Genomic DNA, 15,534 nt, shown 5'->3' on the forward strand with positions numbered 1-15,534 from the left:
CGTCACACCAAGATGTCTAAAAATGGCAGGCAACCCTCCTTTTCCAACTCCATAGTAAATTTTATGTTTTCGTGTATGGAGTTCAGATGTTGTAGAATCTCTCGCAGATGATGCATAGCATGAGGCCAAACTATAAAAGTGTCGTCAACATATCGCCAAAATACTGTTTGCTTAAAAGTGGCTGAGGCGAGTGCTCACTCTTCAGACTCTTCCTTAAAAAGATTGGCCACCAGGGGAGATAAAGGATTTCCCATGGTGACACTGTCTGATTGCTCATAAAACTCGTTGTTAAATAAAAAATATGTAGAGGAGAAGGTGTGCTCAAACAGTGCTGTAATGCTAGCTCCAAAGCTATTGCCAATGAGATGTAGTGAGTCCACAAGAGGTACATTTGTAAAAAGTGAAACTACATCAAAACTGACCAACAAGTTATAACTTCGCAGCTGCAATAACTTAAGTCTGCTGATGAAAACATGAGAATTTTTATGTGATGTGGGCCCTTTCCTAACATTGGTTCGAGCAAAGACTCCAAGTACTTTCCTAAGTCGTAGGTGGATGCTCCAATATTACTCACAATTGGACATAATGGCACGTTATCCTTGTGGATCTTTGGCAATCCATAAAGCCTAGGTGGAACCGAACTATTTGATTTCAGTTTCTTAATTACCTCCTTTGGTAAGGAACTATTAGTCAGAAGTTCTGCTGTTTTCCATACCACTTGGGTAGCAGGATCCTTATCAGCTTTATGATATGTTGAGTCACTTAATAGAACATTGATCTTATTAATATAGTCCTCCCTTAGCATTAAAACAGTAGCATTACCTTTGTCTGGCTTAAGTACCACTGTATCCGGGTCTGCTCGCAAGTTCCGGAGGGCTGCCCTCTCCATAGGCAAGATGTTACTCTTCAGCAGTGTAGCTCTTGTCAACACATGACAAGACCCCTGGCGTACTTATCCAGCAAGACAGTGCACAGCTTCTTTGATGGAACTGACAAAGTCCAGTAGTGGCGGTGAAACAGGTGTAGAAGCAAAATTGAGACTTTTTGTTAACAAAGACATTGTCGCATCATTTACAGGTTTCCCCATCAAGTTAATAATGGATCGTCCAGTAGGAACTTCCCCCAGCATCTGTGTCGAAAGTCAGTCGAACTGGGCCATTTGCCTTGTCGTAGCCTTGTCATGTCTCAAGTTTGCTTTGGCCCACGTCACACCATCCTCCCAGTCCCTACACAATGCAGACAGTCTTGCTGCCAATTCTAAATGAAGATAATACATGTCCTTCGATACGGAATCCAGTTCATCTTGACTGAAATGAATTCTCTCTCATACTAATGCCATACTTGCTTTACTTTTGATGTTATTTGCAGTGGCGCTATTAATAAAATGCACAGTTTTTGCAAACTTGGGAATAATACCCTTGTCTCTGCAACATAATAAAAATATCAGAGAGCTTCAAAAAATGGTTCAAATGGCTCTGAGCACTATGCGACTTAACTTCTGAGGTCATCAGTCGCCTAGAACTTAGAACTAATTAAACCTAACTAACCTAAGGACATCACACACATCCATGCCCGGGGCAGGATTCGAACCTGCGACCGTAGCGGTCACGCAGTTCCAGACTGAAGCACCTTTAACCGCACGGCCACACTGGCCGACCCTCGGAGAGCTTAGCAGCCTTGCTCTTTTTTCATGTAACTTATCGAATCTTTGTATACACTGCATCAGTTCCTCCCTGTAAAGATGCTTGATGTGAGATTTAAAACTTTCCCGGCATTGAAAAACTTTGTGACCTCCGTAGTTGACGTAGTTCTGTGATGGAACCATGGGAAGACAATCGAACTGATATCAATGTGGGAAGTTTTCACCGCGGAGTGTGCGGCGCAGCAGAATTGAACATGCTCAAGTAGCGCACGTGCAATGCCAAGTGAATCCACCATGCATGTGCTGGTGGGGCCTTAAATACCAGAACTCAGTGTGTTTTTGCCAGTATCACCTGAAGATAGCCGGAAGACTCTGTGCCGAAATACTGTGGCAGGAAGTTACAAACATCTGGCAGTTTGCCCGAAATTTTGTGGAATAATATGTACGCCAGGGAAGTTTTAAATCTCATGTAATGCCGATGTGTAGGGAAAAAAATCCTGTAAGTTAGATACAGTATCAGTGTGTGCGTGCGCGCGCGCGTGCACGCGCACACACACACACACACACACACACACACCTGCATCATGCATGTACGCGTGCCCCCCACACACACACACACACGTGTATGCATGGTTGACTACACTGCAGCTCAACTGAGTGAGGGGTGGTGTTATTGAGTGGGCGATTGGAATTAGGAGGTTGGAGACTGAGAGGGAGGGTTGGGGAGGGTTGCTGTATTTGTGGTATGCTGATTGGCACAGTCGTGTCAGTTTAATATTTAAGTATAATTTTCAAAGTGACACGAAATGGAATAAGCATGTTAGGGCCAGTTGTAGGAAAGGTGATCCACCTCAGTTTATTGGGAGAATTCTAAGAAAGTGTAGCTCATCTATAAAGGAGAAAACATAGAGATCACTTACGCAACCCATTCTTGAGTAATGCTCAAGTTCTTTGGGATCCCCACCACGCCTGATTCAAGGAAGACATTGGGGTAGTTCAGAGGTGTACTGCTAGATTTGTTACCAGTAGGTATGCTCAACATGCAGGTATTAAGAAAATGCTCTGAACTCATAGAAATCCATGAAAGAAGACAACATTCTTTTTGCAATACACCACTGAGAAAAGTTAGAGCACTGGCATTTGTGACTGATTCTACAACAATATTCTACTGCCACCAATGTACTTCTTGTACAATGGCCATGAAGGCAACAGAAGAGAAATTAAGACCTGTACAGAATCATGTGGACAGTTGCCTTCCTCTTGCTCTGTTTGTGACTGGAATAGGAAAGGGAATGATTAGCAGTGGCACCTTCCGCCATGCACTGTTGGTGTACACTTTACTCTACAGACGAATCTTCTAGGGCATTCTAAATTATATATCTTCCTCAGCAGGCCATTAGTTGTTTAACATTTACTGATGATTACTTCAGCTTATTCAGCCACACATCAGTTGCTTCATAAACATGGAAACTAATATTTATCTATTTTATTTTGTAATTGATTCCCTAAATTCCTTAAAGCAAATGATGATTGGTTCCTTTGAGAAATGATATGGCAGACCCCTATCCAAGCTCGTACTCCATCTTCAGCATCATTGTCATTAACAGGATGTTAAATGCACATAATATTCCATTTATGTCTTGGTAAGGGGCAGATACCTCCTCCATAAACTTGTGTGCATGGCAAACATTTCATTACTTTGTACATGCAAAGTATAACAGGCATAATTATTTTTATCACAATGTTTATTCAAGAAATTAATTGTACAACAGGAATTCGTATATGCTTGACATTATTCAAGCATGAGGATGATTTAGAATAATATGAAATATAGAAGTAAATACTTCAAACAGCCAAGATTGTTAAATACAACTTTATTTTGATGACCAGTTTTGGCAATCTAAGTTGCCATCTTCAGATTGTACGTGAACCATTGCATCTCCATCATATGCCTATATACCATGACACATCATAAAAAGTCATTATAGGAACATGAAGAACGTGATATATTGGCATGTCAGATGTAAAACAGAGTTTACATAAAATGTCGCGTGAAGTTCCACAGACTACACTCACTCACTCATGTTCATGTAACAACAGATGACTGAAGACTCTTCATTTATTTTTGCTCGAAAGTGAGCCAATGTTATTGATGCAACATGCCGACATTTTATGTATACCTTGTTTTATACTTGAAATGTCAATATTTCTCATTCTTCATGTTGTTGAAATGACTTTTTATAATGTCCCATGTTATTGTACATGTGATGAAGATGCATTGAGGCATGGTTGAACACAATCCAATGATAACAATGTAGACTGCCAAAACTAGTCATCAGAATAAAGTTTTATTTAACTGTCTTGACTATTTCAAATAATAATATGATCAATTTGACAATTTCTTTACTTCCCATCTATAAATGGCTGCACTTAAGTTTATATTACATGCAGTACATGACTATGAAACATCCCAGCAATGTTGTAACTAATTATACCATCACTGTAATACATTGCAAGGAGAAGAGGTAAGGAAAACCAGAAAGAGATTAAAACAATTTAGTCTAAGCTCATTGACTAAAAAACATTTCATACTTCTCAAAATGAAGAAGTAAAACCTCTGTTTTTCTTTTGACTGTAAATTTTGCAAGACTAGGAATTAAGGCATGTAACTACAATGTTGATCGGCAAAAAGATAAGGTAGTTGTATATTTAAATTGTGGTTACTGCATTCGACAAAGTACCTTCACCATTGACTTGCAAGAAATTACTGACATTGTGAATTTCATTAGTTACCAGTACATGAAACTATAAACGAATAGGCTTCCATTGATATTTTACCCTACTACAGTTTCTCCTTTTTGAACATTTTAGTGCATGCAGTGCACTATGATGCTGTATACCGATATGTCGCAGGGATTATTTTGTGCATGTTTTGAAAGTGTCACAAGAAGTGTACCCTTTGAGCACCAAAGGTGTGATATGAATTACAACATTGCTACTATCAGCCACTGCAGTTAAACCACAATTCTAAAGTCTCACACCCATCAGACTATGCCCACTTTCAAGATGGTGTTGCTATCTACTGCAGACAGAGCAATATCTAGAAGGAAGCTGACAAAGTGGATGGATGGATGGATGGGTGAATGCATGGCTGGATCACTTATTTCTCATATGTTGGAAGTAGAGGAATTATGGACAAACTTTAGACAGATTGGAAATCACATTCTGTAGAAGTGTGTGCAGAGTTAGTGGATTAAGGATGGAAAAGACCCTTGAGGTTTAGTAACAAAATTCGGAAAGTACTCAGTAAGCAAAGGACATTGCACCCTTGGTTCAAAAGAGAATGCACAAATGATGACAGGCAAAAGTTAATAGAGATTTAGCCAGCTGCAAAAATATCTATGTGCAAAGCATACAACTACCACCACCCTCATATGTTAGGAAAGGATCTAAAGTAGAATGCAAGAAAATTCTGGTCCAACGTAAAATCGCTAAGCAGGTCGAAGACTTTTATAAACTCACTTGAACAAGTTCATTACTGTGGGGCAACACTTGTGCTTGGCAACAGAGTGATATAGTGAAAATTAATTTTATCATTATTTAATCAAACAGTGATTTAACTTGTATAATGCAAGATTATTTTATCATTGTTTAATTAACTAAGATTAAACTGTAATTTTCCTCATACTTGTTTACCTTCGCAACAATGACTGCTATTCTTTACATGTGTATGAAGTATGCCACGTACCTGCTCCTGTTGTGAAAAATGATGTGCCCACTCAAAGGCAGATAAGTAGGAAAAAGAATCATGTGATGTTCAAATACAGTATTAACAGTGTACAGCTTGACACAGGCATGTTGATTAAATATCGAGGCGAAAAATTGCAAAATAATGTGAAATGGGAATGAGCACAAAGGATGGTAATAGGGAAGGCAAATCACTGACTTCAGTTCATTAGGGGACTTTAAGGAAAGTGTAGTTCATCTGTAAAGGAGACCCGTTCTTGAGTACTGCTAGAGTGTTAGGGATCCCCAACAGTTTGGACTGGTGGAAGACACTGAAGAAAATTCAGATGCACACATCTAGATTTGTTACCATCAGGTTTGATCGACATGCAACGAAACTCAAATGGGAACTCCTAGAGGGAAGATGACATTCTTCTTGAGGAATGCTATAGAGAGAACTTAGGGAATCAGCATATGAAGCTGAATGCAGAAAAATACCACTGCCTTCAATGTTCATTTTGCGTAAGGACCATTTGTTTTTCCCTTGATGTATTTACAAGTGGAACAGAAAGGAAAATGACTGGTAGTTATACATCATACCGTCTGCCATGCACCATAAGGTGGCTTGCACAGTATGTATTTAGATATAGCGGTAGATGTAGATATAAATGGACATATGACAGAGTTTGAAAATCCAAAATGGAGTACTTGCTGTCTATGTCATTAGCATGTTGATACCTAAAAAAAATTCTAAGATCTTAAACCAACCAATGATACAGCAATAAAGTGTGGGAAAGAAATGAATCCTCAGGGTAAGGCAGCAAGTGTCAAGTGAATATATCTGAGAAATGGGTATTTGCACACAGTTTGAGAGACACACTCTAGACAAAGATACAACATTTCTAGAAAATTCTTTGACTTGTAATGGAAAGAGGCAGCTAGTTCTTCAGTTCCAGAAACAGTGAGCCATGCAACTGTTGTCTCTCATTGTTGAGAAAGAATTGAAGTGGAACTTACTTTCAGAATTGTAGCAAAGAATGAGGTCACATGAACAAATACAGGATTTTGTTGACAGTGCAAGGTTATCAGATATTCAGCAAAAAATGGCTCCCATAATAGCTACATTAATATTACCAATTTAGAATGACTTTGTGACATTTTTATTCAACATTTACAAATGCCAGTGGCATTGCCATGACAGCATTTCACTGGTATCCTGCCACTTGAGAGAAAAAACACACACACACACACACACACACACACACACAGAGAGAGAGAGAGAGAGAGAGAGAGAGAGAGAGAGAGAGAGAGAGAGAGGGTTAACAGCAGTGAGAACCCAGGGCCAAGGTCAGATGCACCCCTGAGGAAAATGTTTTCTATTTTGCTAGTTACCTTAACTGTTGTGAAGCTGATGCAAGCATGTATCCTAGTAGTTGAAAAGTTCACACTATCCAGGACCCTCCTAACCATTTTCAAAATTAGGGAAAATAATGACCATACTTTTCAGTATTTTGACACACACAGGTTCATATAAACTCAATTGCAGGTACAGCTAGTTGTGTGCTCTTTAAGGGAGTGTTCTTTACGGGAATTTGCAGTAAATTGTACCATCCATTTGCGTGCCACAACATTCCTGCTGAGACATTGATGGAAGGTTTAGTTCCCAACAGTGTAGGGAAGTATGTAAGTAATTGAAATCCACAATGTGACTAAGGATCAATAACATTATGAATTAAGCTCTTTTGCTGATTTCAGCTTCCTCTGTTTATTGAATGTTTCCTTTTTGGCCAGGGTGGCAGCCATCGTTATTACTTGGATACCAATCCTTTAGTTTGGCTAATAGTGAAATGACATTCTTCACTGTGTTCTGAACTAATACAGAAATTATTTTATGTATTTTAAAATGGATATATCTTTCTCTGTTATGTAAGAGATAGTTCAGTGATAATCAGATATTTCATTCTAGGCATTCGTGTACACATATCTGTGCATTTTGTGTTAATGCAAATGCACAGGCTTTCAGTGAAACTTTTTCATACTGTGGTGACACTTACTTCCATACTTCATTATCTGTGCAATGATGCAAAGCTATTTAACATTGAATAAAATAATGACTTTTGGTGTCTCAATAATTTGTATGTTCTATATTTATACCAGAGGTCTTTCCATTGGCTACCATCTGTTTTTGAACCTCTTGCTTTTGTAAAAAACTTGTTTCATTTTTCACTTATCTGTTTTGTTACTGTCCCACCATATCCTTTCCCATCTGTTTCACCGTCATTGCCATGTCACACTTTTTCCTCACTGGACAGCTCTCTTATGGTCAAGTACATTTGTATTTCATTTGAGTAAGTGCCATGTATGAATTCATCCTTTTCCATTTCATGATGCTGGGCTCTGAGTTGCTTTCTCTTCCTATCTGCATTCTATCTTCCTGTCCTATTCTTACTTTCACACACCAAAATCATTAATGGATATGACATACTTACTATGTTTTTGTCATTTTATTGATATATTTTTTTTATTTTTTAAAAATGTAACACAGTCATTTTATATACACTGGACACTTCCATCAAGAAACATAATATCAAGGAAAATGTAATTTGTATAAACTGGTATTTATGCTATGCATTTTGGTAATGCCACAGTGATAGTATTTCAGAAAATGTTTGCCAGGGCAGTGCTGGTAATAATTTAACAGTTGGTTTATATATTGTTAAACTTGTGCACACCACCTATATTTCTCTATACAGAAAACTGTCACACATCAGAGCTGCAGTAGTGGAGTAGTAGCAGTAAGCGCTAGAATGTATATACAGAAAGTCACTTTGCCATGTAGAGCCTCTTTATTATTTTTTTTTTATAATTATACCACTTCCAGTGAACCATATTACATAGTTTTCTTTTCTTTTCTTTTTTATCCCTTCCCTTCATCCATGCATGCCCATGTAGGTGACCTCATCTAGAAACACAGGAAAATGTGTTGAACCTTCTGTGCTCCCAGTAGATGCTGCCATTTCCCTGTCCAGTCCTATCTGCAAAGTAGCAGATGACTGTGATGTGGTAGATAATGGAGGCACTGCTTTTGGTGAGGAGAAGGAGGAGGAGGAACAGGAGAAAGAGAAGGTTGAGGAGCAGGAAAAGAGAGAGGAAGACAAGAAACATTTGGTTCCTGGTGGATACTGTTCTGATTCATCATCTAATATTGTTACTCCTGATGCTGACCACAGTGAAGAAGCAGGGGAGTGTTCTGGCAGTGAAATGAGAGAAGCAGCTTCACCAGCTGAACAAGGTTCTGGAAGTGGAAATTTTCAAACATGCAGTGAACAAGGGAGGCGGAAGAGCCATTCTTGGAAAAATTTTAGCTTGAAGAAGCAGCTTAGTAGAGTGGACCAAAAATTTAAAAATACTTTCTCTGTAATGCCACCACTCACATCAGAAAATAACCAAAACAGCAATAAAGAAAAGAGGTCAGCAGTATTTTACTGTTCATCATCATCAGAAGTTTTACAGATACCCTCACTTCCCTCAACAGAACCATCTCCAATTGAGCCTTCTAAGGAAAATACTGTATTGTCTGAAGGCTCAAAAGTGTCAACAAAATTTTGTGATGAACCTTGTGTAACCAGTAATCTAAGTGAAGGTTCTGATGAACAGCCTTTACCTGTTAATCAAGAACTCTGCGCACAAATAGTGATTAAGTCCCCAGAGGACAACCACTTTCAGTCAACAGAAGAAACAGTTACAAAAAGTCTGGAAACTAAAGATGTTCATTGTAGTGAAAATTTGTTTGACAGTATTAAAAGCAATGAAACTCAAGATGGAATATCAAATGATAGCCATGTAATTGAAGATAAAGTTGTCACAAAACTCAGCAGACCAGTAGATCTACCACTGTTTGATTCAGATGGAAAACCTATCAGGCCCCCACGAAAAGACAGCAAGAAAAAATCTGTTGACAAACATGAAGGCCACTTTCTGTCAGTTCCAAACATCAGAGTGCACAAGGCTGATCATTCTCTCCATGACCTGAGGCACAAGGACGATGCTGGCACAAACCAACCTTCACTTGGAAATCTGATGCGCCGTTTCAGTAAGTTTACACCATTGGAGTTTGATTGCTCAATCATGTCTGAATTTTAAATGAATTCAATCTAAAATCGAGCACATTAGAAGGGTTGTAGTAATTTGGAATGGATGGTTGAATGACTGAATGTAAATATTTTGGATAATTTTAGATTATGTAGTTTTAATAGTGTGGTGCAGTAGACAGGAATGGTTGTTGGAACTGCTTATTAATCAATTATTATAAAAATTATTTCTTCTAATAAGCATAAGGGAATGGTTAATAGCGTCTTTCCTTATGTTTCCTCCTCAGCATCCTACATTTAATTTTTGTGCTGGTGTTCTGTTTTACTTCATAGATAGTTGATGTGTTGCCTTTCCCTGTCTTGCAGAATAGTTTTCCAAATAGTTCCACTATAAATAATGCTAACAGTGAAATGTGAAGTATTAATCAGTTACAGTTTGACATAATGCCCAGATATCTTTATTACTAATCCACACAGCTTTTTTTTTCAGGCTTAATTTTACAGCCATTGGGTGACGAATATTCCCAGTTCTGTCTTGCTTTGTGTATTTAGATTTAATCCTCTTACAATCTTAATTTATTATTATTGCTTTAACACTGATGTCTAGCATTCCATTGCACTTAAAGCTGGTGGTTTATGATTGTTTCTTGTTTCCCTTTTAAAGGATTCAGATGGCGACCATAGCTGCCTTAAATACCTTTTCGGTATACATGTGTTTGGTAAATACTAGATAGAGGCTGTAGTAAGATAGCTGCCATGTACTGTACTATAGTTGGAAGGTGAAAGAAAATAACAGCTCATAGTCCTGTTTTGTTATAAACCGTATCTGTTAAATGCTACTGTTTGTCATATAGCTGTTATTTTCTATAATGGAATGCAGATTACAATGGGGTTAAAAGATGTCATATATCTTCAGTAATAATCCCCCATTTAACAAATTTTAGATTTAACATGATGGCATTGTCTAATTTTTCCACTTTCGTATACTTTCTAACCTAGTTATATATTTCTAAATGTATCTTGTAGTTAATGCTATATTAGAGTGTAATGCCAGATTATCATAATGTTAATTCTTGTTCTGTAATTTTTGTGGGACATTCTGAAGATAAATGACAATCACTGCTTGATGTACTAACAGAACTCAGTGCTGTCTAACATTTGTGCGCCCCCAATTTGTAGATAAACGGTGTCTGCGTCTCCCCGACTGCGGGCAAACAGAATGTAGGTGCTGGCAGCACTTGTTCCCCGCGCGCCAGGCCACCCGAGCCAGTCAGGCGCTCAAAGTCCCAAGGTACCCGTAAACTGCACAAGTGTATGAGTACCACTTCATACTCTGAGGCTGAGGTTTCCATGGGTTCGGGGTCCTCAGCTTGCTCATTGACATCAGGAGGTGGTGGTGGTGGTTGTGGTGGTGGTGGTGGTGGTGGTGGTGGTGTTGGCTTGTTTACCCGCTCCTTGGCGCTGGCTGAAACTCGTGCTACTGCCGGTTCACACAATCTCCTCAATACTCGGCAATATTGCAGTTTTGGTAGTACTGTCACCTATCTGTTTTTAGTATTTAAGTACATGTTTGGCACTTAAGAGACTGCCACAAGTGTTCTGTTTGTTAATAGCTATAGATAGCACTTTGCTCTTATTTTGTTTTGTTGACCTTATTCACTTGTTAGGTATTTACTTTTCTTACTGCTGATTAGTATCTTGTGAATTTTAGTAGCACTGAAGAAAAGGAATAGAACTCATATGTTGATTCTATTAGCTCATATCACCTCTCAGATTACATTCTTTCCTGTTGGCAATGTGATAGCTGAATCATGCTTACTTCAGTTTTGCATAACTGTGTACTGTATTGTCTTGACTACATATCAAAACTTAACTGTTTCCATTATATATCAGTTCATTTACCTTGTAATGACATTAAATGCAGTGAAAGCAGTAAAGACCACTCAACAAATTTTCACTTGATTTTAGCAAAGTATATATATATATAAAACTGCTGAGTAACACTCCAGAAACAATAAATTATGTTACTTAACTGAAATTAATTTTTTTGTTAACATGGCTTCTGAAAATTTTCATTTTGGTTCCTGAAATCCAGATCAGTGAACATACCAATACCAGTGGTGCAGCACAGAGCTCTTTTTCCAGCATGAAGTACTATAAGTAGTTAATGTTGCAAAATGGTGACGTACTATCCAAAACTTCAACTCTTTTTCACTCTATGGACTGCTCTATGTAGTTAAACTGGCAGTAGGGGTTTAGTTTTTCACATGCTAATACTCTGTCTTTCACAGAGCTGTCTTGTGCAAATATCTGCTCTTAAAAACTTATTTACAATTTTTATTTGGTTTATTATTTCATCAGTTCAACAAGATGTTTACTTATTGACAGAAATGCTTTGAATATCTCTTTACTCATTACAAAACATTATCAAACATGCTCATATACTGTCAAATAATATTAAAATTTATTTATCTTTCTTGATTTAAAAAAAATTAATGGCCAATACTATAAAGTATTACTCACTGATAAAAAAAGTGTCAAAAAATTTTAAATAACTGTTCAGAAATTTAAGGGGTTATCATAGAGAAATTTTAATCAGAGCATTTGTAAATTCAGTCCAGTAAATTGACTTATGAAAGCCACATCACCTTAGTCTTAATTATACATTGTTGTTTATAATGTTAAGAGCATTATTCTGTCTTCCATGGGCTGCTTAATTATTCTCAAGCCTTTAAAGCAGTCTTTATTTCTGAATGTTGTGTTTGGCCTTAAGTTGGCACAATTCTTTCATTCTTTTTCCTTTTATATGTGGTTTTCTTTCCTTCTGCTCTGCCCCTTCTGATGTCTTGCCTTGTGAATGCCTTAATTGAACTTAAATTTTCCATTGCATGCAAGGTGAGCTTAACATTAACATTGTTTTAAAATAATGTAAACTGTGTAATTACTTTGGAATGTATCAATTCAGTGATCTGAAAGTCCAGAAGTAAGGTTCATGGCTAATGTACCTTGCTGAGATAGCAACTTCATCTGGATACTGCCTTGCCTTGGGACTTGATAATTTTATCAGTTTAACTGTGTAAAATGTTGAGGCACTGTTCTGGGCATGAAATCTGCACTTAAGAAACAAGTTAATAACAGGGAGAGATTTCTTAGGGCTTAAGCAGTTGTAAATTTATGATGTATTGCAATTATGATTCTACTCTCTCCATACTAACAGCTAATAGTAAAACAATATTAACAATTTAGCATCAGTATTTGATTTATTTGCACAATTAAGAGTTCACTACATTTGTTTGGATAACAGTTTAACTGTTTGCAATGTTATGGTAATTAGAGAACCTTACTTTTTGGCTTCCACTTTGTCAAGTTTTTTTTGTTGGAAAAAGGGTGTAGTCATGAAATAAAAATATTTCAAGTTGTCGTTTTCTGCTGGGAAATGCAACTATTCTTGTAGTAGATCTGTTCTGCATGAAATGCATGAAAGTTTGTTCTTTGTAGTAATTAAATTTCTCTTAGTAAGAACCAGTGTGCTATGTAACTAAATACAAGACATATCTAAAGCAATAAATGTCATGCACTGCCCTTTCCCCTTTTATGAAATAATGTCTCATACATTTTAGGCTGACCACAAAATTCTTCAGTACTTCAACTATTCATTTCATAAGACATTACCTAAGTTCTGTTCTATGTTTAGCACTAACTATGTGCTGTCAAAGAGAAGTCAGATGCTTGCATTAAAAAATCAATGGACTATCTGTGATTGAAAAACACAAGGTTTTCTTCCACATGTTCTTTGGCTTCTTAATTTCAGTTATGAGACATGTCTACTTGTTCATTCGCACATTTTGTTCTAACAGTTAAACTGGATTCAACAAATTTGCATCAAATTGTTTCAATACCGATAGAAAAAATTATCATACTCTCATTTATTTCTCTGTGTAATTATTTCTGTCTAGTCTTCCTCATTAACCTGTGTTGAAGCTAATGTCAGATCTTAATTTACTCATTAAACTTTAGTTGGAATAAGTATGTCATCATAGTGACATGCACAAATGTTGCTGTTGGTTGCTCTTCTGTATGCATGGCCACACTGGTTGAACTATTGCATCTCTTCTTAAATGCACACTCTCAGTGCCCTGGTAAATATGGATTACTATAGATTATAGAAGTGGAACAGAAGTTATGTTTGTAATTTTCTAGGAATTAATGGGCTTAACAGTTCTGCAGAAGAGAGATTTATCTTACCCTGAAGCCTCCCTCCCTCACTCTCTCCCTCCCTCACTCCCTCACTCTCTCCCTCCCTCCGTCCGTCCGTCCCTCCCTCCCACACACACACACACACACACACACACACACACACACACACACACACACACACACACACAGAGAGAGAGAGTGAGAGAGAGAGGGGGGGGGTGGGGGTGGGGGGGGGGATCATTGACATACGCTACATCTGGCAGTAATACATTAAATAATGACAATGCACCCACTATGCATTGAACATCTAACATGCTATACTCTCGAGCAACATTCCAAAGAGGCATTTTTTATCTGGACAATATGAAATCCCTTGCAGCAAGTGTATGGCAGTAATGGTGCACTTTTAAAGCCAGCCAACCTACTTGTAAAAGATGTCTTTTTATGTAAGAATTAATTTAATTATAAAATACACTCCTGGAAATTGAAATAAGAACACCGTGAATTCATTGTCCCAGGAAGGGGAAACTTTATTGACACATTCCTGGGGTCAGATACATCACATGATCACACTGACAGAACCACAGGCACATAGACACAGGCAACAGAGCATGCACAATGTCGGCACTAGTACAGTGTATATCCACCTTTTGCAGCAATGCAGGCTGCTATTCTCCCATGGAGACGATCGTAGAGATGCTGGATGTAGTCCTGTGGAATGGCTTGCCATGCCATTTCCACCTGGCACCTCAGTTGGACCAGCGTTCGTGCTGGACATGCAGACCGCGTGAGACGACGCTTCATCCAGTCCCAAACATGCTCAATGGGGGACAGATCTGGAGATCTTGCTGGCCAGGGTAGTTGACTTACACCTTCTAGAGCACGTTGGGTGGCACGGGATACATGCGGACGTGCATTGTCCTGTTGGAACAGCAAGTTCCCTTGCCGGTCTAGGAATGGTAGAACGATGGGTTCGATGACGGTTTGGATGTACCGTGCACTATTCAGTGTCCCCTCGACGATCACCAGTGGTGTACGGCCAGTGTAGGAGATCGCTCCCCACACCATGATGCCGGGTGTTGGCCCTGTGTGCCTCGGTCGTATGCAGTCCTGATTGTGGCGCTCACCTGCACGGCGCCAAACACGCATACGACCATCATTGGCACCAAGGCAGAAGCGACTGTCATCGCTGAAGACGACACGTCTCCATTCGTCCCTCCATTCACGCCTGTCGCGACACCACTGGAGGCGGGCTGCACGATGTTGGGGCGTGAGCGGAAGACGGCCTAACGGTGTGCTGGACCGTAGCCCAGCTTCATGGAGATGGTTGCGAATGGTCCTCGCCGATACCCCAGGAGCAACAGTGTCCCTAATTTGCTGGGAAGTGGCGGTGCGGTCCCCTACGGCACTGCATAGGATCCTACGGTCTTGGCGTGCATCCGTACGTCGCTGCGGTCCGGTCCCAGGTTGACGGGCACGTGCACCTTCCGCCGACCACTGGCGACAACATCGATGTACTGTGGAGACCTCACGCCCCACATGTTGAGCAATTCGGCGGTACATCCACCCGGCCTCCCGCATGCCCACTATACGCCCTCGCTCAAAGTCCGTCAACTGCACATACGGTTCACGTCCACGCTGTCGCGGCATTCTACCAGTGTTAAAGACTGCGATGGAGCTCCGTATGCCACGGCAAACTGGCTGACACTGACGGCGGCGGTGCACAAATGCTGCACAGCTAGCGCCATTCGACGGCCAACACCGCGGTTCCTGGTGTGTCCACTGTGCCGTGCATGTGATCATTGCTTGTACAGCCGTCTCGCAGTGTCCGGAGCAAGTATGGTGGGTCTGACACACCGGTGTCAATGTGTTCTTTTT

General features: G+C 39.3%; 1 protein-coding gene across 3 annotated transcripts in view; it reads left to right on the forward strand.

Moving 5' to 3' along the window:
* The window catches only part of LOC126183238 (syntaxin-binding protein 5), a 976,467-nt gene that overhangs the window by 812,949 nt on the left and 147,984 nt on the right, over positions 1-15,534 (forward strand). For 2 of the 3 annotated variants that reach the window (XM_049925028.1, XM_049925029.1), the window contains exon 14: positions 8,321-9,461. In XM_049925028.1, the coding sequence (XP_049780985.1) occupies positions 8,321-9,461 (1,141 nt within the window). Of the gene's footprint in view, positions 1-8,320; positions 9,462-10,638; positions 10,751-15,534 lie in introns of all 3 variants that reach the window. The other variant, XM_049925030.1, reaches the window with a different exon arrangement.

This window comes from Schistocerca cancellata, chromosome 4 (genome assembly GCF_023864275.1).
Source record: "Schistocerca cancellata isolate TAMUIC-IGC-003103 chromosome 4, iqSchCanc2.1, whole genome shotgun sequence".
In the NCBI taxonomy this organism is placed as follows: Eukaryota; Metazoa; Arthropoda; class Insecta; order Orthoptera; family Acrididae; genus Schistocerca; species Schistocerca cancellata.